Source organism: Schistocerca piceifrons, chromosome X, assembly GCF_021461385.2.
Source record: "Schistocerca piceifrons isolate TAMUIC-IGC-003096 chromosome X, iqSchPice1.1, whole genome shotgun sequence".
NCBI classification, from domain to species: domain Eukaryota; kingdom Metazoa; phylum Arthropoda; class Insecta; order Orthoptera; family Acrididae; genus Schistocerca; species Schistocerca piceifrons.
The window spans coordinates 756,012,808-756,034,621 of record NC_060149.1 but is presented as its reverse complement, the minus strand read 5'-3'; the positions used below and the strand labels follow the sequence as shown (position 1 = coordinate 756,034,621).

At 41.8% G+C, this 21,814-nt stretch overlaps 1 protein-coding gene across 3 annotated transcripts in view; it reads right to left on the bottom strand.

Annotated features, from left to right (window-relative positions):
- The window catches only part of LOC124721230 (retinol dehydrogenase 13-like), a 218,733-nt gene that overhangs the window by 165,007 nt on the left and 31,912 nt on the right, over nt 1-21,814 (bottom strand). The window contains exon 1 of one of the 3 annotated variants that reach the window (XM_047246086.1): nt 16,719-17,314. The exons of 1 other annotated variant lie outside the window; for it this stretch is intronic. In XM_047246086.1, coding sequence (XP_047102042.1) covers nt 16,719-16,927 — 209 coding nt within the window. In that variant the 5' untranslated portion in view covers nt 16,928-17,314. Of the gene's footprint in view, nt 1-16,718; nt 17,315-21,814 lie in introns of those variants that run through there. One more of the 3 variants, XM_047246087.1, reaches the window with a different exon arrangement.

Genomic DNA, 21,814 nt, shown 5'->3' with positions numbered 1-21,814 from the left:
CGATCTGGACGTGTGTCCGCCAGAAAAAGGAAATTTGTAAAGATGGATGTCATGAAATGATATATATATATATATATATATATATATATATATATATATATATATATATATATATACACTCCTGGAAATGGAAAAAAGAACACATTGACACCGGTGTGTCAGACCCACCATACTTGCTCCGGACACTGCGAGAGGGCTGTACAAGCAATGATCACACGCACGGCACAGCGGACACACCAGGAACCGCGGTGTTGGCCGTCGAATGGCGCTAGCTGCGCAGCATTTGTGCACCGCCGCCGTCAGTGTCAGCCAGTTTGCCGTGGCATACGGAGCTCCATCGCAGTCTTTAACACTGGTAGCATGCCGCGACAGCGTGGACGTGAACCGTATGTGCAGTTGACGGGCTTTGAGCGAGGGCGTATAGTGGGCATGCGGGAGGCCGGGTAGACGTACCGCCGAATTGCTCAACACGTGAGGCGTGAGGTCTCCACAGTACATCGATGTTGTCGCCAGTGGTCGGCGGAAGGTGCACGTGCCCGTCGACCTGGGACCGGACCGCAGCGACGCACGGATGCACGCCAAGACCCTAGGATCCTATGCAGTGCCGTAGGGGACCGCACCGCCACTTCCCAGCAAATTAGGGACACTGTTGCTCCTGGGGTATCGGCGAGGACCATTCGCAACCGTCTCCATGAAGCTGGGCTACGATCCCGCACACCGTTAGGCCGTCTTCCGCTCACGTCCCAACATCGTGCAGCCCGCCTCCAGTGGTGTCGCGACAGGCGTGAATGGAGGGACGAATGGAGACGGGTCGTCTTCAGCGATGAGAGTCGCTTCTGCCTTGGTGCCAATGATGGTCGTATGCGTGTTTGGCGCCGTGCAGGTGAGCGCCACAATCAGGACTGCATACGACCGAGGCACACAGGGCCAACACCCGGCATCATGGTGTGGGGAGCGATCTCCTACACTGGCCGTACACCACTGGTGATCGTCGAGGGGACACTGAATAGTGCACGGTACATCCAACGCGTCATGGAACGCATCGTTCTACCATTCCTAGACCGACAAGGGAACTTGCTGTTCCAACAGGACAATGCACGTCCACATGTATCCCGTGCCACCCAACGTGCTCTAGAAGGTGTAAGTCAACTACCCTGGCCAGCAAGATCTCCGGATCTGTCCCCCATTGAGCATGTTTGGGACTGGATGAAGCATCGTCTCACGCGGTCTGCACGTCCAGCACGAACGCTGGTCCAGCTGAGGCGCCAGGTGGAAATGGCATGGCAAGCCGTTCCACAGGACTACATCCAGCATCTCTACGATCGTCGAGAATAGCAGCCTGCATTGCTGCGAAAGGTGGATATACACTGTACTAGTGCCGACATTGTGCATGCTCTGTTGCCTGTGTCTATGTGCCTGTGGTTCTGTCAGTGTGATCATGTGATGTATCTGACCCGAGGAATGTGTCAATAAAGTTTCCCCTTCCTGGGACAATGAATTCACGGTGTTCTTATTTCAATTTCCAGGACTGTGTATATATATATATATATATATATGATGACTTTTGAATATTATTAAGGTAAATACATTGTTTGTTCTATATCAAAATCTTTCATTTGCTAACTATGCCTATCAGTAGTTAGTGCCTTCAGTAGTTAGAATCTTTTATTTAGCTAGCAGTATTGGCGCTCGCTGTATTGCAGTAGTTCGAGTAACGAAGATTTTTGTGGGGTAAGTGATTCATGAAAGGTATAGGTTATTGTTAGTCAGGGCCATTCTTTTGTAGGGATTTTTGAAAGTAAGACTGCGTTGCGTTAAAAAATATTGTGTGTCAGTTTAGTGATGATCAGAATAAGTAAAGAGAGAACTGTCGGAGTACGTTCAGTTTTAATCAGCCGTCTTTGTATCAAATAACGTAGAAGTTTACTAGCACAGTCATTCATAATTTTTCTAAGGGTACGCCACACTACTGGCGAGAAGTAAAAACAAATCAAAGGCCAGCTTTTAAAAACTGTATCCATGCTGTAGAAATCCCAGTCTGCCGCGTGAAAGAACGGGCTTGCCGCACATGCTCGTAACAAGCACGAATTTCTGAGTCGCTATTGACTGTAAAGATAGAGGAGTGATGCATTGTCCTGGCAGGTGCATATACGGAGTCCAAACGTAAAATATTTGAAGAAAATTACGAGGGTATGTGCGCGGTGGCTCTATGAGAAAGTGGGTGCCTGCGGGACACTGTCCATAAGCTACGCCATGTTGGGACCACATTTCCACGCCGCTGGCATCGACATCCGGCTCCTCTAACCATCCTAGAGGAATGGGATTCCGACCACGGCTAACGATAGGCCTGGCACTCCCACCACGGATGTATCCTTTGGCAGGACAAGCACCCCATTCTACGTCCATTACTTTCACACCATCCCTGCCCATGTCGGACTAAGTTTTATGCCTGACTGATGAGTACCGTCACCGTTGGAGGGTGGTATGGGACTCCAAGTCCCACCGCCACACCTCCAAATTGTATTGCAGAGACGCCTCACCAAGAAAGTTAGACCGTGACAGACTGGTGATGCTGTATTGTACCATATCACATATGGAAAAAAAACGAGGGTATGTGATCAAATCGCATAAAATTCGGCCACGACGAACTATTTTGGAATTTTTTGGGTAGGCTCAGCCTTAGAGCCTTAGTGGATGCTTTGCCACTGACGACACACTGCTTTAACGTCTACCCAGATTGTAGCTGTTTATTCGTAAGAGCCAGTCGACCAATCCTACGATCATTTTTTTGGTGCAGTTCATCTCGAAGGGCCCATGTCTACTCTTCTTGGCACACTTTGAGTCTGTCTCGTCAACACTCTGTTGTGTACAACTTCCTACACAATAGTAAGGAGAACTGGGCTGCAGAGTGGCGTGACAATTGTCGTCATAGCAAACCTGGACAGGAGCAGAAATGATCAGTGAAGAAGTCACACATTAAACAGAAGATTTACTTAAGTAAGTATTTCTCCAAGCATATGAAGACCAATTACAAATAACGCAGCAAGAAACAGAGTCCAGCTATCACAATGTCAACCAGGAAGGTTTCTGAACTAAGCATAAACGATGGTGTCATGGGGAAGAGGCTCTGCCAAGTCGCAGCGGACGGAGCTCGTTGTACTAAGCCACTGTGGGCATGCTCCACAGGGTCTGCCGGATCCTGTATGACCGCTGTCAGCGTCTGATGGAAACTGGCAATTCCGTTACCAACCTTGACGCCCGTAGGGTATTACTTATAGGCCTACGTGATACCAGACACTGTTTTTGCAGTCATTGCACTACTGCCAACTGTCTATGCGAACTGTCGGTATAATGCTCCCCTACTGCAAATAATTCGACCTTTCTCAGATTTCGACAGGTATTTATATGTTACATGGGCAGGTTGTCTGGTAATGCCTCATCTTCAATTGTAGGAATGACTTTTTTCTGTAGTGAAATCGACATCGCTTGTTGAAGCATGGAGATATTGGAGTAACAGTCTGGTAGCTTTCAGTCAAGATGTTCATGATGTAACATCTTCTGTTTCCGTCAGTCCATAAGGAAATCTTTGGTATTTAAGATTCTCCACATCGTTATATCAGAAGTCTTCGAAGTCACTATATTCGACTAGCCACAGAAAAGAAATCTGTCTCAGCTTAGTATACCCAACACTTTACAGTATTTTTCTGTGCATCTACACGTGATAATACACTTCAGAATGTAGATAATGAACCATTCATCAAATTTTAAAGACACACTTTGCATATAGATCCACATTCTGGAACTCAGAAATTGTACTATCATGCAAATAATTTGTTGTTTGGTACTGAATTACTCGATCCAAGGTGCCTCCTGATATCTAAATCAGCCCCCCAGCCCTCCCACGACGGCAGCTTATCCGAATGACATTTCTTCTTGCAAGGTCTGAAAAACTGAACCTAAGCTCAGCAATGATGCGATGTAAAAATATGCGCCATTGTCTGTGCAGCCTCTTACAATATTATTCTTAGGACTACATTACCCATTATGGCATTTAATATGTATGTTTTAGTTTTCCCAGAAACATTACTTGCTTAGTCCCAGAGGTTAGCGGCAGTACAGAAATGATTTGTGGACGTCAGAAACTCGCAGCATGGCTCCATGTCGTATTGCCAAGTGGTCTTAGAGGGATCAGCCCACGCTATCTAAAAGCTGGCACATCGCCTACAGTTGGACCGCACCTGAGTCTCTCTATCGCTGCACGACCAAATCTTATTGCAGAACTTCAAAGTTCATCCTAACAAATAATAGGCTGTAATTCTCATTGTTACGTTAATCATATTGCCAGTTACTTCCATTATGCAATTTATTCTACTCTAAACACTAAATTAATTTTTTAGACTCAGCCGAACAGACACCATGTGATCAAAAGTATCAGAACACTCGCATGTGATGTGGAATTGACTACTAGATGCCGTGAGAGGCGAACCTGCGAGTATAAAAGGAGGTGGGGAATATTATATTGTGAGTAGAGAAACAGTAACAGCAGAATTGGTCGATCAGGAGAGCTCATTGGCTTGAAATGTAGACTAGTCATTGGTCGTCACCTGTGTAACAAATTCAATAGCCACATTTTAACCCTTCTAAAGATGCTCAAGTCGACTGTTGGTGATGTGATTGTGAAGTGGAAACACGAAGGAACAACTAAAGTTGAACCAATTCGCCCTGACATCTAACCTTCCTACCAATTCTAGCCCCATCTTCCTCCTGCCTCCTCCTCAGGGCTCCCTCTCCTCCCCCTCCATTCTGAGCGGCTTTCCCGTCCTACGCCCCATCCCTCTCTTGTGTTCCCCTTCAGTGTCTCTGCACTCCTCCCGCCTTGTCTTCCCACTTCATCTCCTGCCCCACCAGTCTCTTGCTTGGTGCACACCCTGATGCCCCTACTCTTTTCATCCCGCCCCCTCCCCTGCTGCCCCTTGCTCTCCCCTCCTTTTCCATCCTCTCAGGCCTCTCCCTCGGCAGGTCCCACCTGGCAGTTTTATTCTTCATCGTGTGTGCTCCAAGTGGGTTTAAAGTGTGTAGTTCTGGAGTGTTTTTATTACTGTGGCCAAATTTTAACCTGTGTGTGTGACTTCAGTGTCTTTTTTGTGCTCTACGAATCGCCAACCGTGTTTTTTGACTTTATATCGACTTTTTTAATTGTCCCCACACAAATGTCTCCATGTGAGTGTATTTTTACCTCCATTACCTCCCCTTACTCTGTTTTATGTCCTCCTTTTTTATCGTCTTTGAATGTAACATTTTCTTCTTGTATTAGCTGTCACATCACTCAGTCTGAAGAGCGGTGGATTGTGCCGCTGACGGCCTTGGGTAGGGAAATGAAATCACAACAAAGAAAAAAAAATAAAGTTAAATGAAGACAATGCAGATGACACGCACCGCCGAACATGGACCGTCCCATGAACTTAGCGGAAGCAATCACTCGTGGGTTTAAAAGTGCTAGCGGCAGTCCAGCGGCAATGATTGTATGTAGGGACCTAGAAAAAATGCGGTACAAGGGTCGACCAACTCCCCGTAGGTCACATATTTCGGTTGTCAATCCTAAGCGAAGCTTGACATGTTGTAAAGGGCGGCGCTACTGGACTGAAGATGGCTGGAAACGAGTGATGTGGAGTGATGAATCACTCTATACCCTATGGCAATCCGATGGAACGTTTTGGGTTTGGCCAATGCCTGTAGACCGTCACCTCCCATCATATGTAGCGACAACTGCGAAGTATGGTTGGGGTGTTGTTCGTGGTTAGGTAGTGATCTCCATATTACGCTTAAGGTCATTTGCTTGTAAATCCGCTTCAAAAAATCGGTTATATGCTTAGAGTTTTTTGAACAAAATGGTAGTTAAAAAGAGTTGAGTAGGTCACCAGGAAGTTATTTTAAACCAATTTAAGGGTTTCTCGGAGTGCAGCCTACCAATGTTCCCATTGCTTTCACACTTCAAATGTTGTCATTAGACTCCCATTCTGGACAGACATACTATACAACTGTTTCTCGCGTTAGTAGCTCTGTTAGAAGATACGCTTTCCGAATGAAATGAAAGGTTGTGTGGCGAGGGCCTCCCAGCGGGTAGACCTGATCGCCTGGTGCAAGTCTTTCTTATGTTTTGTCTCGTACATCTTCAGTTTTCGAGCATTATTTCGCTTGTTTTGCTTATTAACATTTCTATAGTTCGAGTTTTTGCTGTTTTGTCACTCTCGAAAGTTATTATGCCTCAAAAATGTGTTTTAGTACTGGTGTGGAGTTCTAGAGTCGCTAGGAATATATTATAGGTTCAGTGTGAGGCAATCATTGGTGACAGTTGGTTCCGTGAGAGTGGCCAAAGCTGAGAAGTGTGACTTTGAGGCAACTAAAGAGGCAAGAATAACAAGGACAAACAAGGAATGATGAGAGAAGATGAAGAACATGTAAACCAAGAAGATTATGCAGCTGGAGTGTATTAGAAACAACAGAGATGTTCCATAGATCAAATACAGCTTTGAATTGAATTACCTGAGTGTCATACTTTCTGAAATGTTTATTTTGTGCACAAAAGATGTACTTGAGCAAGAGGTTTGAGATTTTTTGGGAGTTTTCAGGATACTATTTGGAGTAAAGCAGACTATAGATGCTAACGTACTACCAACAGAAAGAAAAATACTTATTGATTAGTCATAGGTAAGTAACCTATCTGGTTATTGGATGTCAATATTTCTCGAATAAAAAAAACTGTGATAGGAATGACATGATAGTATTCTGCTTTTTAGATGGACATGTTGTTAACATGTACGTAAAGTTTCAAGTATCTAAGTAAGATAATTAGTCAGGGCATAGATTCCAAGCATTGACCGGAAAACAGAACGAGAAATTTACTTATATTCACAAAAAATTGTACTAAAGTCGATATGAGAACTAAGGTGATCAATTGTGTATCAAACAGTTCAGCAAGAAGCATTCCTATTGTCCTACATTTTCATCCTACGAAGAATTCACGTGTTTTAGTTAGAGCCACGTAAATTTTATGAAAATTGTTAGTATTTTTCCACGTGTTTACAGCTAACTGTCCTAAAGAAAATGCTAAATGTAGAAGGATATGAACACATTTCACAGAGATGAGCACTGCGTACGTTAAAGAAACAGCTCGGAGACCGTGACTCTTTGTATCAGCGTGACATTGCACCCTTTCATAAAATAACATTTTTGAAGCAATAAATTGTGGACATTAACATTCTTAAAATCAACAGGCCTGGAGCACCTTTAGGATAAGTTAGAACGTCGATTTCGCTCCGACCCCAGCGTCCAACCTTCTCTGATTTCAGCTCTTGAGGAAGAATGACGTGCCACTCCTCTACAGACGTTCAGACATGTCATTTAAAGTGTTCCCAGCAGAATTCAAACCGCCATAAATACGAAGAGTCGGCACTCCTCATACCAATGTACGCTAATAGATGTCCGGATACTTTTGATGAGATGTGTGTGCACAGGCACCAGTCAGCCTTTCAGAATATCCGTCAACGACTAGACTGTGGTGGAAGGTGACCATTTCCCGCTCCAAATTACGTTGTCTCTCTTATACCAAGAAAATGAATGCCTTTTGAATATAAGACACACTCTAACACTCGATGCCAAGAATGGGTAGACGAATATTTGCATAGAATACTTAGCGCAGTAATATCTTCTATAAAGAAATACGATTATTGGAGCTGTGACTCCAGGAATGCCTCATTACCTTCGTGGCCGTGACCGTTAAATAAAATGACGCAATCCCACAACAGTAACTGGTGACTGAGTGAGGTTCAGAGAGAAAGATAACGAGTGATATATACATTTCTGCATTTCCCTCCTATCCCCTCCTACACTTAGGTCACCCCTCTTGTGTAGATAATAACTCTGTAGCACCGGGATGTTACGAAGGTACAAGCGAGTTTCTTGAATGGATACATATATATAGATGAAGTACTTGCTAGGAGACTTTGTCCATTCGCGAGAGTTTTTAGGCCATTGTTGTGGCTCGGTGGCTTGCTGACGGCATCCTAAAAGACAGTTTCAAAATTAATCGAAATAAGGCGCTGCCAAATGAACGAGATCAAGAAAGAAATTAATATCTTTCATTTGTTTATTTTAGCGATGTATGAATCTGAACGGTTGTTCTGTTGAAATATATTATACATAACAGTTTCACATCTATATTCACTTCGTGACCATAGTAGATTACACTATGATTTGTCGTTAGCTTCGAAGAAGGTAATTTTCCTGTGGTATTTCTGTTCCACAAGAAGAGTTTCTTTGGTTTTTCAAATATTTCTTCCTCAAGAAAATACCCAAAAAAATGGCTCTAAGCACTATGGGACTTAACATCTGAAGTCATCAGTCCCCTAGACTTAGAACTACTTAAACCTAACTAACCTAAGAACTTCACACACATCCATGCCCGAGGCAGGATTCGAACCTGCGACCGTAGCAGCGGCGCTGTTCCAGACTGAAGCGCCTAGAACCGCTCGGCCACAGCGGCTGGCGGAAATTCCCAGCACAGGAGATTTTGGCCCAGTGGGGCCTGAGATTTGAACCGCAGAAAATCAAAGGATTCCTGTATGTCACTCATCCCTTTTTTCACTTCTGACAACCATTTTATAATTTGAAAATTGCCGAGCTGCTCCACAGTTAAGACCCCGCGCTTAACTGTAGGTCCTCGTATAACTTGTTGTGTAAGACAGTCCAACGGTCGGAGGAAGGTAATGGCATACTGTCTGCAATTTGACCGTGCAAAGTAAAGCACTGCTTTTTAAACTAACCTTCAGGTAGCTAAGAAATTTATTTTACTTACAGCGTATTTCACTGTAGTGCAGGAGTCTTCCATTAGCGACCGTTCTTTCTTTCTTTCTCTTTCCATTATGGTGAGGAGTTCAAGAAGGCTGGGCAAGGACTGCAATGACAAGATCATTTAACCTGATAACAGCTTCAATTTCTGAAAGAAGAAAGTTATGATCTGTCGATATCGTGCTCATTGGAAACAGACCATTACTTCAGACTGAATAAAGATAGGAGAAGGCTATTGACTGTGGACGTTTCGAAGAAATTATCAGAGCCTTCGCATTATTTGATTTAGGTAAACCACAGAAAATCTGTATCACGATGAGCAGACGGAGGTGTAAAATCTGTTCATCCTGCATACAAGTCCAGTTTCTCAAGCACTGTTCACCTTCTCTCTGTTCTTTCTGAATGATGGACGTTTGTGATACATGTTTTTTTTTTATTTCTGGCTTCCTAGTCTCTGCAATTATTCCTGTCCATCTGTTTTCACATTCTGCTTCTACACAGTTCTCTATTTGTACTGGGATGAAGAAGACGCAGGATTGAGCAAATTCGTTTTTTATGAGGCTGTATATCGTCGGATGACGTATGGAATTGAAAAGCAAGATTAGGTTCAAATGGCTCTGAGCACTATGGGACTTAACATCTTAGGTCATCAGTCCCGTAGAACTTAGAACTACTTAAACCTGACTAACCTAAAGACATCACACACATCCATGCCCGAGGCAGGATTCGAACCTGCGACCGTAGCAGTCCCGCCGTTCCGGACTGCAGCGCCTAGAACCGCAAGACCACCGCGGCCGGCGCAAGATTAGGGTTTAACGTCCCATCGACGATGAGGTTATCGGGAACGGAGCTCAAACTCGGATAGGGAAACAATGGTGAAGAAAGACGGCCGTTCCCGTTCAATGGAACCGTCCGGGCATTATCCTTAAGAAATTTTGAGAAATCTCTAAAAATCTAAATGTGGATGGCTGGGCGCAGATTTAAACCATCGTCCTCCCGAATACGAATCGAGTGTCTTAATCACTGTGCCATCTCGCTCGGTGAAGACTTGTGGGGTTAAAATAGTCTATCACCAGGGTCATCTTAGTGGTATGTACTTCTACAACGAAAGAAGTTACTTAAGATACTTTTCTTCTCCGTCTTCTTTCAAATACATTAACTGCAGACTTTTTCGTGGACGAGTTGATGTTAGAGATTGTATATTGTTGACTAGTTTCTTGGCTCTGGCGTATGATCGTGTTTAGTAAGTGTTATTTTTTAGATAACTTTTATTTCTCATCATAGCTTTAACCTCTACTTCAAGCAGACATGTGCTCCAAACAGGTATCACATATTTTTGAGACCACACAACTGTATCACGTTTCCCACAATTAGAATGAAATTTGTGAGTGATTCCGGCATTACAAAGGATAAATCATATACAAACAAACAATAAGGCAAATAATGGGGCCGTTATGTTCTTGTATGCAGCTGTCTTTTTCAGATTTCTGTTGAATTAGCAAATGTTTCATTCAGTTGGGAATTTCTTCCACTTTTTCAATTTGGCAATAGCTTCATAGCAGACCCGTTATTATAACCTAGACGTATGTAGCCAACTGCTGTAGAAATATTTCTAAGAATAGTTTTTTTGTTTTGTTTTTTGTTTTAGAGAAATGTTCTCATCTGTCCTGGTCTTGTAATTTCAGTTGTCATGGTTTCATTCTAGGGCTTATTTATGGATTTAATTGCATCCTGAAATTTGCCTCAGTCCCCTTTGAATGCAGGAAGGGGACAGTTAGTCATAGATCCCCCTTGTCTGTTTATGATGAGAAACTAACGTATTGTATTACTCCAGAAATTGAACGCTAACGAGTATTTCGCATCAACACACGATCACCTCCTACGTAAAGATGCACTACCATCACGACTCAGTTCTTGTAAACAACTTCTTCCTTCTCTAAAGGAAACAATGTTCCTCTACCGTTCCCAAGAGTGTTTACTGAAGCACGGACGGAGATTATGGGATGGGGGACTGGTAAAACTAACCAGTCCCGATTCAGATGCTATTTGTTCACCCATGTAAGAGAGACTTACAACGGATTCTCAAATTTTCAGAGTATATTCTTGTTTGAACAAATTTTCTGGACAAACGTCAAGTGAACGAATACGTTTCAATCTCTCATTATGCATATTCTAAAGTTTAGAGTAACGAATTCATGAGGCACATTCAAAAACATCATCAGGTGATTCGTATCTTCCAGTTGGAAATCGAGAACAAGCAGCAGGTCTTACTGGTAAAAACTTCGTACAACACAGTAGGCTGCTGGTGTGTGACGTAACCTGCGGTGGCTCTGCTGAAACTGAGTAAATAAAAGCCGCACTGGAGAACTAAATAATAAGCCACGGCTTTTGGGAGCCGTGGTTTTAGGCACAATTTTCTACCGCATGTTTCGTCACCTGCTGCAACAGACATCATTAAAAGCTCTCAAGATAGATGCTACAATTCGTTGACGTTTACTGCTGTGTAAAAACAGTTTGGTTATTCTCTCTGTTTCCGGTTCTCTCTTCGTAGTAGTCGTATTTCAAAACAGCAAGGAGAGGGAGAGAGAGGGGGAGACATATACGTGCGTATATGATAAACCCGTTCCCTCGAAAATGTCTGTGTCATCATATATGAGGTGTCACTGATCTCATAGGTACTACGAGTACAGTATACGCGAGGTGCCTATTTGCTGCCACCGCCCTGAGTGGAATGTATAAGTTCTAATATATGTTCACCAACCCGCAGTCTTCTACAGTTGCGCAAAAAACAGCTCGTAGGTCGTGAATCCGTTATCTTGAGCCTGCAATAAACTGTTAGCGAGGAACAAATGTTTTCCAAATAATTAAATTTCCCATTGCTTTGTTTATACGGGATGCCACTTGTTTTTAATTAGCAAAACAAGAGAAACTGCACAATTACATTCCACTTTAGAGTCACAAATAATTTCCATTCTTCAACAAAATAATGAACTGAGTATTTCCGTAATTACTATGACACTGTTCTCAGCTACATGTCCAAATGACCAGAAATTACTAATAAAGCCTTAACTGATACCGACCGAGGCAGACAACATGTCTGTCTTCCGAGACTGCCGAACCAGCTCTGATCTTACAGCCGAACCACTTCGTCCTCCATCCAAGTTAGGCGCGATCCGAGGATCACCGACGAGCTTCGTCTACCTTTTCGTTTAGCAGTTGTTTATTATTCTGCTGGTTATTAATAGTCGTGAAATAACGGAAGGATGGCACGCTATTGAGAGATGCTTTAATTTGAAATGCAAGTAAATACGCTGTTTAGTTTGTCTAATATTAATAACAGAAGATTATCAATTTGTGCGCCCAACCTCCAAACGCAGCAGCCATTTGCAGAGAAGGAGCACAATTTAGGCGGTCTTTCTCACGATCCCCATACCTAAGAAACCATCTGTCATCGCTACCTTACACCACATTACGTCATCTTGCCACTGCTGCCTTCTCAATTGCTCTAAGAATAGCTTCTAGTAGCTAAATATGATAGCTCCAAAGCCAGAAATATTACACCTCCCCCTCCTTCTGAGATTTCGAAAAATTGGGATGTTCTCGCAGACAACAATCAATTTTGGAAATAAACAAATTTTTATTCCAATTTTTGTCAATTTTTAGTTATCATCTCTCAAGAGCCATATCATTCCACAATACTTGTATTTCGTTCGCGTTTTTCAAAAACACAGTCTACTTTATATTTTTTTCATTCTCAGATTATTAATCAACATTTGTAATCATAGATTTAATTAATTTGTAATTAGAAATAACTGACTCTTACCCTCAATAAATTCGTGTACCACCTTATATCCCAAAATCATAAATCTTTAGTTACACTTTCTATACTAATTACATCATTGTTTAAATAGTGACGATTTTCAAAGTTGCGTCATTCTGCACCTTTATGTTATTGACGGTCTTTTTTTAGTTACAATCTTTTATTTCTGCCAGAATACTCTATAGCCGTCCGCTATCTCCTAGCCAAGTTTCAATCACAAAATTTTATAATGCTCTTAAACTACTATCGGCGCACTGCAGTCCATTAAATTCGATGAATCGTTCTTTAAACTTTTCACTTTTCATCACCATGGCGTCCTGTACTTAATTATATTTGAATGCATCGTAAAGACGTTCACTTCAAATGGTTACAAATAAAACAACACAAGATTTTGTTGTCCATGATGTGATCTTGCTTTGTGAAATCGCCGACTTCCAAAGTGGTGTAGAGTTCCACAACTGTCAGTCCATTCTCCCATCTCCAGCCTCAGCATACAGCTCCAGTACAATTCAATGAAACAATACAAAATGCCTTAAGTTACTTTCCTAATAATTTTACACAAATTTTAAGTAAACATGTTTCCATACACTATTACGATATAAATACATGATACGTAATATATTGTTTTGAGTTTGGATGTTTATAGACAACATCACTGTTTACATCGACAGTGGTACATCAGAAATTTTGTTTTGATCACAGCTGTAGCTATATGCAGATTCGCACTCTTGAAGAGCTCTGTTGTTGCTCGCACCATCTGTTACTAATGACCTGATTCGCTAATAACTCACGCCGCTAGCAGGCGTCACTTGCTATGCTCTTTAAATCTTATCTACGGAGGCTTACAATTGCGATTCACAGACATATCGAGAGAACCTTTTAGAATCTTGTTTCGTACATAGTGCACAAAACCTCATTTATCAAATCGTTGCTTCATTGCGCTTTATGAGCCATCATTCCTTCTACATTTGAGTGTCACTGTTGCTACAAAAAGTACTAGTGGAACTCTATTTATGTAATGACTGTGTGTTTTCTACTGACTTTCATATACGAACGGTATGTGAGTTTGTGTAATGTAGGGGCCAATTACCTTATTCTTAGCTAGACCTTTATTCAACATTCCTTCCATATTTAAAACCAGTGTGTGTTATTACTCTCTATACTTCATATTACATGGCCTTCTGTCTAAGCCTTATTTTCTAAGTTTATGTTTTATGAGATTTCCACGTCAATGTTGGGTCTTATGTCGACAATGTGTCTACTCCCTTGTACTTAATAAAATAGTTGGCGTAAACCACTTTGCCCATAAATACTACTTAATGGCAGACTTACATGTGGCCTTTTGCGTTTCTTCCCTCACTCTTCATAAATGACTGCCCGACTTTCCTGTCGCCCAGTAATAATACTTCAGCTTTCCCTTTCTATGTACACAATTGGCCCACTTTTCTGTCGCCTATTCTGTAACTCGCAGTTTACCTCTTTCCTGTCTTTGTAAATGATTGGCAGGATTTTCTGTCGGCTGATAACCGTAACCTTTTTGGCAGGACAATTCCTCGCCTATCAGTGTATCATTAATCATTGCAGTGGAAAAAACGCCGCCGTTTCAATTCATACTAAAAAGTAACGATGTCTATGTTGACACAATCTGTACGTCATCTCAAGACAGCATTTAATTATTTCCATTTTTTTCTTTTTTTTGCCTCCAGAATTTCTGCTATGGTATATTTTCATATTCACTTACCTGGTTTAGCATCACCCTCTTCTTCTGCAGGCCTCAGCTTATTTTCATGCATTATTTCATCTGTGTTATCTCTTGCTTTCCTAATCATAAAAGGTTTATGTATCGTTGTTGTAAATATCTAAAAGTTGTCCCACTACGTACCTTATATTTTTTATGTGCGTTAATATGGTCGTTGTGTCTTGTTGTAACTATATACTGTTTTCTCTTGCTGGTGTATCTGTAATCCTATATTGCTAAACTCAGGCCTGTCCACGTAATTCCAGTAAATGTCTGTTTTTCATCCATGTTAAGCAGTAGTTTATTCTGCTGGGTTACTTTGTTTGTGTCATAGCTTGTTTCTTTATTATCACATTCCTGTAGGAAAATTTGCTCATCTTAGTCTTGATAGTGAGGAGCGTTAAAGAAAACAGATTTAGTTCTGAATGAAAGAAGGGGAAGAACTAACAGCAGGATAAGAAGATGAAGTATGCTGTCAGTTAACTCGGGCACCTGGTAATCGCCAATTACCTAGCAATACAAAGAACGTTATTGCCCCTGAGGTTAGTATTTATAATATTTTTTTCTTGTCACTGACTCAGATTTCATATATAATTGTTGTGGCAGTATTTCCGTGGCAGAATGAGGCCCTTCATTCAAAAATTTCTCAAATTCAACCACGTAATCTACCTGATTAGAGAACTGATAACTTTGTCTCCCACAGACGAATACAGTATACATTTGACCATTTTTTGCTAGCGGCCTATGAGAGAAGCTGGCTGTCAAGACTATGTTTATTGATATCTTGACGCCATTGAACTTCGGTAAAGGATCATATAGTACCTTACTCCTAACCATTTGCGTTCTAATGACATTTTCACTATCAACCCTTCTGTCTACAAATACTTCACCTTTCGCTGTTTTGCGTGCTCCAAGACCAGTCTTGATTCAAGAATGCTTGAACAAATTCTTTATACGTTTTGCATGTGTTAGTCACCCCTGTTCCCCGTGATTTAGCTTTTCCTTTTGACCTACTGGCCACGAATTCGATTTTTTGTTGTTAAAACATGTTTTTAGGAATGATGCTCTCGAACTCTCTAATAAAGGCTACTAGCTGTATAGTTCCCTTACTAGATAAATGATGGAATTTAAATGCATTAGCGAAATTTGCTATGTCACTTACATGAGTAAGACCTTTCTTTCTTGTACTTTTTGTTTAACTTCATTTTCTATTTTGTCTTACATCTCATGAAGTACTTTCTCTCAGTTTGCTCTGAATCGCAACTGTGTTGCCTTTACAAGAGGATTTTACATGTGAAATATTACGATTAAATATTCCATGGTCGTTTTTGATACTTTTTATATTATTCGTGATAACTTTGCTTTGCTTTGCTCTTGTCTTACATTACTAATGTCATTAATTGCCGTTTGTATTCTCACTTTGGTCCTGCAAATTCTTATCTAACTTTTTGATTTCGTGGTCGAACTTTTGAGTCATTGCTGTCTTACAAACTTCTAATTTTTTACGCCATTCTTTTGTTTCATGATCCATCTCTTTGCAACTCCCTCAGCTTTAGCTTCAAGATTTTGTTTCAGAGCATCGAACTTAGCGATAATGTGAACCCTTTATCTATTTTATTTTTAGTTTTACTTAATTTCTCCTTATTTTCCTTTTGTTCTCGCAAATTTAATTTTCTTAATTCACCTTTGTATTCTTTTTTTGCTTTTCTTAATTTCTCCTTATATCCTTTTTGTGCCTCTCTTTGTTCTTGTAAAATTAATTTTAGCATAGACCTTATATCCTGATTGGTAAAGTGTCAGCTGATGCTGTACCATGACTTAATGTATGTAACTCATCTGTTGGCTCGTTAGTAATGTCGACGTCAGAGTCATTTTCCCTGGAATCGTCATTTCAATCCATCATTTCATTTTGACTATGTACCACATACATTGCTACTGTTTCCCACTAAATCTACATTTTCAGTGTTTTCATTATTAGTTAATCTTACATTCCCAATGAAATCATTCATGGCTACTTCAGAATTCTCAATGAGATTATTGGTTGTATTGTATTTACTATTTCGGATTCATCACCAAAGTTTGAATTTACATTTTCACTTGCGTTATTTGTGACTAAATTTGACGTATCATTAAACCGATATCTGTCTTCACTACCATTTATTTGCATCCGACCCACTGGATCGTCACTACCACTGTGAGACTGAACTCCTGTACTTCTGAGAGCGTATCTTACTTCCTATTCTCCAGATATTATACTAATACTAGTACTCTAATTACAAATCTTAGACTGCTATATGCAAGAGTAACACTTACACTACTTTTTCTTCCACCACGTACTGCCGCTGATTCTCGTAGCTACGGGCTGCACCGCTGGTTGCAACTCCGCTGTTGTGGTGTGCTGCAGCTGGAGCTTCAAACGCTCCCTGTGTTGCTAAATGCGCCGGCCGCTGCTTGCTATCGCCGCACCTGTTGTCTGTGGCTGCTTTGTACCCTGCTCTGCACGCTGCGCCGACTCGTAGCATGAAGAATTTGAAGTGACGAATTTTAACGTAGTCCCATGGGCCACGCACAAAACGTTAACTTTTATTTTCATAGCACTTCAGCACTTCCTATACCTCAGAACTTTCACTGTAACGATGAATTTGATTTTGCAGCATCAGATATTATAGTTCAACTAAAGTTCAAAAAAAGTTCAATGTTCAAAGCCTACCAATCACAATTGTCATGCAGTTCTCTGGTCGTTCACAGTTCACACGTGTCACAGTCCTTACATATTTCGCTGGTCGGTTACAATTCACAGCTCTCGCTAATAAAATCTAGTAGTGGTGGGCAGGAAATCGCGAATCTGTTAGAAATCACAGTGATTGAGAAGTCACAGATATCACAATAACAATTTTACAAAATCTAACTGCGATTTCAGTCACAGTTAGCAGTCGCAAGTAGCATTTCACATTCAACGACGTGAGCCATCTGTTGGCCGAATTCCGTACTGCTTTCTGCGATTTCAATGACAAATCGCGGCTAGAAGTCGCAAGTAGCAACTAAAAAGCGCAGTTAACAGTGCCATCTGTTGACCAAAGTTCGTACTACGCTCATCTCTGCGACACGCTATCGAGTCTAACTGCGATTTCCGTGACAAGTCGCAACTAAGAGGCGCAAATAGCAACTAAAAAGCGCAGTTAGCAGTGCCATCTGTTGAGCAAAGTTCATACTACGCTATTCGCTACCGAGTCAAACTGCGATTTCTGTGACAAATCGCAACTAAGAGTCGCAAGTAGCAACTAAAAAGCGCAGTTAACATTCTTATCCTAGTGCCATCTGTTGACCGACGTACGTACTTCGTTATGAGAGCCTTGTGCCTCACGAGATCGACGTGCTGTGTGTGACTGTGTGCATAATACTGCATATGAAGGGCTTATTTCAATAGTGGTACAAGTCCACTTTTGTTCATTTTGAGATACAGAGTCGTAAATTTAAATGAGTGCTGAAAAATCTGCAGTTGAGATACCTGAAATATTCAAGCATATGGCTTCTTGCTAGAGATGAACCTTTATTTATGTTTGTTTGGATCATTAATTTCAGAAGCATTATAGACAGAAAAGTGGAGGTAATTGACTTGTACCACTATTGAAGTAAGCCCTTCATATTATATGACGACATGCACATTCAGCTTCAGTTATGGTTGGTCAAACACAGCTGTGATTCTGAATGTATTATATTAATAAGAAGCAACATTGCCTTTTTCTCCTGAAAATATCAAGTAACGTAACAAATGTGTTTGATTCTGCTTCCAATATGACGGTTTTGGTTAATACTCCACATGCCTACAGGACTTTGCAATGTTAACACAGCAGAACTCAGACACCTGTGTAAGTGTAGTGAAATAAAAACAGTATTATTGTGTCATATGAATGCCTCACTTTTGTTCCGACACAGTTCAAGACTCGGGAGAAAAGTTTTACTCCTGGTGTTCTACATGGCAACTTCATACACAAGAACTTTTTGCTGACACTACCACCACCTACATAAGTAAGCTTTTCCTGTGTTACTTTCAAGTAATGCACTTAAGCTATTCCTGATTTAACTGTAAGATCTGTACTTCCCACTTTCGTATCAACAGCCTCAAAATGCAATTGTAGACTTCGGGATATGTTACAGGTCAGTGTCACTCCAAGATTGTGGAGAAAGAAAGGGGGGGGGGCGGCATGTCACTCTCCAACAAGTGTTTAGGGCGGGTATAGGACGGCTTAACATTTGGAAAATGAGATTTTCATTATTCACTCACTGTATTTAACATTTATTATTCCTTTAAAATCGCACAACAACTTCAATAAAACACAGTTTAATCACTCATCTGCACACTTATTTCGCAATAATGTCACTTTTAAACTGCAAATCCTCTAAGAGCTCTCTTGAATTTTCACGAGTCTCTCCCAACAGCCTTGATGTGGATAGATACGTACAGCAACCAGAACTGTGTCTGCAAAATCACAAGGATTATTAAACAATTTTTGCTATCACTAATTACAAGCAATATAATTGACAGAGTAGATTGCTAATATTTGCTGTAATGAAAGCCACTCAATGGGGTATATTTCACATTTGCAAGAACGATCTCACTTAAATAATTAAGTCCATCGAAATACTTAGAAACTAACCTCTCGTTTGACGAAAACGGTCTAAAGACGCAGTGGCAATTTCTCCAGATCCGCTGACAATGATATTTTGAGTTATTACTTTACTAACTGAAATGTAGTTCGGGTACCTGGGAACATAACAATATGTTAGAATTCATTTTCTAAACACGAACTATTACGGTACTGTATGGCTACTTACATATTAATTACACTATTAATATTCTCACAGTTGTTTCTTTAATACAAAATTAAAGCCAACGGAAGAACAAACGTAAAACATACTTACCAATGACAAGTTTGTTGAGATGCAATTTTCTGTGTGGACAGATGTAGCTTTTTCATACGGTGGTAAGTCGCAGAAATCGCAGAAGTAGCAGAAGTCACAGAAATCACAGAAGTAGCAGAAGTCACAGAAGTAGCAGAAGTCGCAGAAATCGCGGAAGAAGCAGAAATCGCAGAAATAGCAGTGGCGGAGGGATACGCGACCTAGGTTCCTTAACTGCGACTCTTAACTGCGACAAATCACAGTTAAGAATAACAGATACTGAAAAGTAGCATTCACAGAAATCACTGATATCGGAAAACCGCATCACTAAAATCTAGCCTCATAATTCCAAAGCACTTCGATTTCAAAGATTATTCCAGCAAGGGATGCCATGTACGGCAAGTTGAAAGATAAAGGGAGGGAGATATAAACGTGTATATGTGGTAAGCCCCTTAGCTCGAAAACTTCTCAAGTTGTGACCGAGCGGTACTAGGCGCTTCAGTCCGGAATCGCGCTGCTGCTACGGTCGCAGGTTTGAATCCTGCCTCGGCCATGGATGTGTGTGATGTCCTTAGGTTAGTTAGGTTTAAGTAGTTCTAAGTTCTAGGGGACTGATGACCTCAGATGTTAAGTCCCATAGTGCTTAGAGCCATTTTTTTATTGACACTTGTGAAACAATGGAAGAACAGCACGCTAGTGAGAGATGCTTTAATTTAAAATGTAAGTAGATACGCTGTTTAGTTTGTCTAATATTAATAATAGAAGAATATCATTTTGGCGCGCAACTTCCGAACGCAGCAGCCAATCGCGGAGAAGGACCACAATTTAGGCGGTGTTCCTCACGATACCCGTATCTATTGTATTGTATTGTTTTGAACTGGGGACCTAGAAACGACGGAGAGGCTTCGTTCCCGTAGTAGCCCTCAGTGGGTCACAACCCCACAACAGGCTACAGCAGTCCACTCACCCCAAAGCCGCCCCACATCGAACCCAGGGTTATTGTGCGGTTCGGCCCCCAGTGGACCCCCCCCCCCCCTCCTCCTCCTCCCCAGGAACGTCACACGCCAGATGAGTGTAACCCCAAATGTTTGGGTGGTACAGTATTTATGGTGTACGCGTACATGGAGATAGTGTTTGCGCTGCAATCGCAAACATAGGGTAACTGAGGCGCAATAAGGGGAACCAGCCCGAGTTCGCTGAGGCAGATGGAAAACTGCCTTAAAGACCATCCACAGACTGGCTGGCACACCGGACCTCCACACTAATCCGCCGGGCGGATTCGTGCCGGGGACCGTCACGCCTTCCCGCTCGGAAGGCAGTGCGTTAGACCGCCCGGCTAACTGCACGGGCTACCGGTACCTAACAAACCATTTGTCATCGGTACCTCAAACCACATGATGTCATCTTGTCACTGCTGACTTCTCAGCTGCTCTAAGGTGAGCTTCTCGTAGCTCAATATGAAGGCTGCATTGCGAGAAATATTACAACGGCACCACAGCATGGTAATCGTATCTGAAAAAAAAATCGGTTACAGTGCGCCTTTCATTATAAGAAATCCAATTTTAAACAATCAATGAGGTTGTGGTCCAAACAGGGGGTCTTGCGTGGCATTCTGAGAAAGAAACAGCCGTTGAAGAAGTCAAAAGAAGGGCCTGGTTCATTGCCGTTTCTACACAACATTCACACCAGAAGTATTTCACGTAAGCTTCAGGCGGACCGATGATCTTCGTGCGCGACGCAGCACCGTCAAAGATAAGGAGAATTTTTGCGCAAACTAGAAGAAACCAACGACAAATACAAAATCTTTTTTTTAACTGAGTGGTGAAAAGTCACGTAACACGTTGTCTCATTTGCAGCTGTGCCTTGTTCGTCACCCGAATGTTAGGTTAGGTGGGGCGTGCGGCGAGAGCGTAAACACGATACCTGAGAAGTCTGTCATAGACAGCAGTGTAGTAAACACGGCAACACGTTGCGATTCAGCCGACTTTCTGCGTGGGATGATAACCGGTGCAATTGGTGAATTTGGGTTTCCGCGGACAACGGCGTCTGCGGTGGATCTCCAGTGTTACAGAGACAGAATGTTCAATGGAGTAAACCACCGGACAGGCCGATCACAAGTGTTTGACGAAAGAACGTCACGTCGCTCCACAGAGCCACTTCGGACAATCGGTGGTGTAAGCCCCATTTACATGAGGGACTTTCTGGTCAAAATCGACTATTCGAAATGTGTGCGCCTTTCATGCTTGCGTGTTAATCAGCAACCAACCACAACGCGAGCGTGTCTGTGACATCAGTGATCAATAGACTGTGCCGAGTGTGGAAGTCTATATTTCCGAGTATGTCGCACACTCAGCGTGCGCAGAAACGGGGGACTATAGCTGCGTCTGCTAGCGTCGTTGATCATCACTGCAGCAGGAGATTTGTATATAGGCTATTGCCTGTATTTGTCACACTCACGACACGGGTAATTTGAAAATGGACAGAGGTGTCCGAAACTAATCTCCATC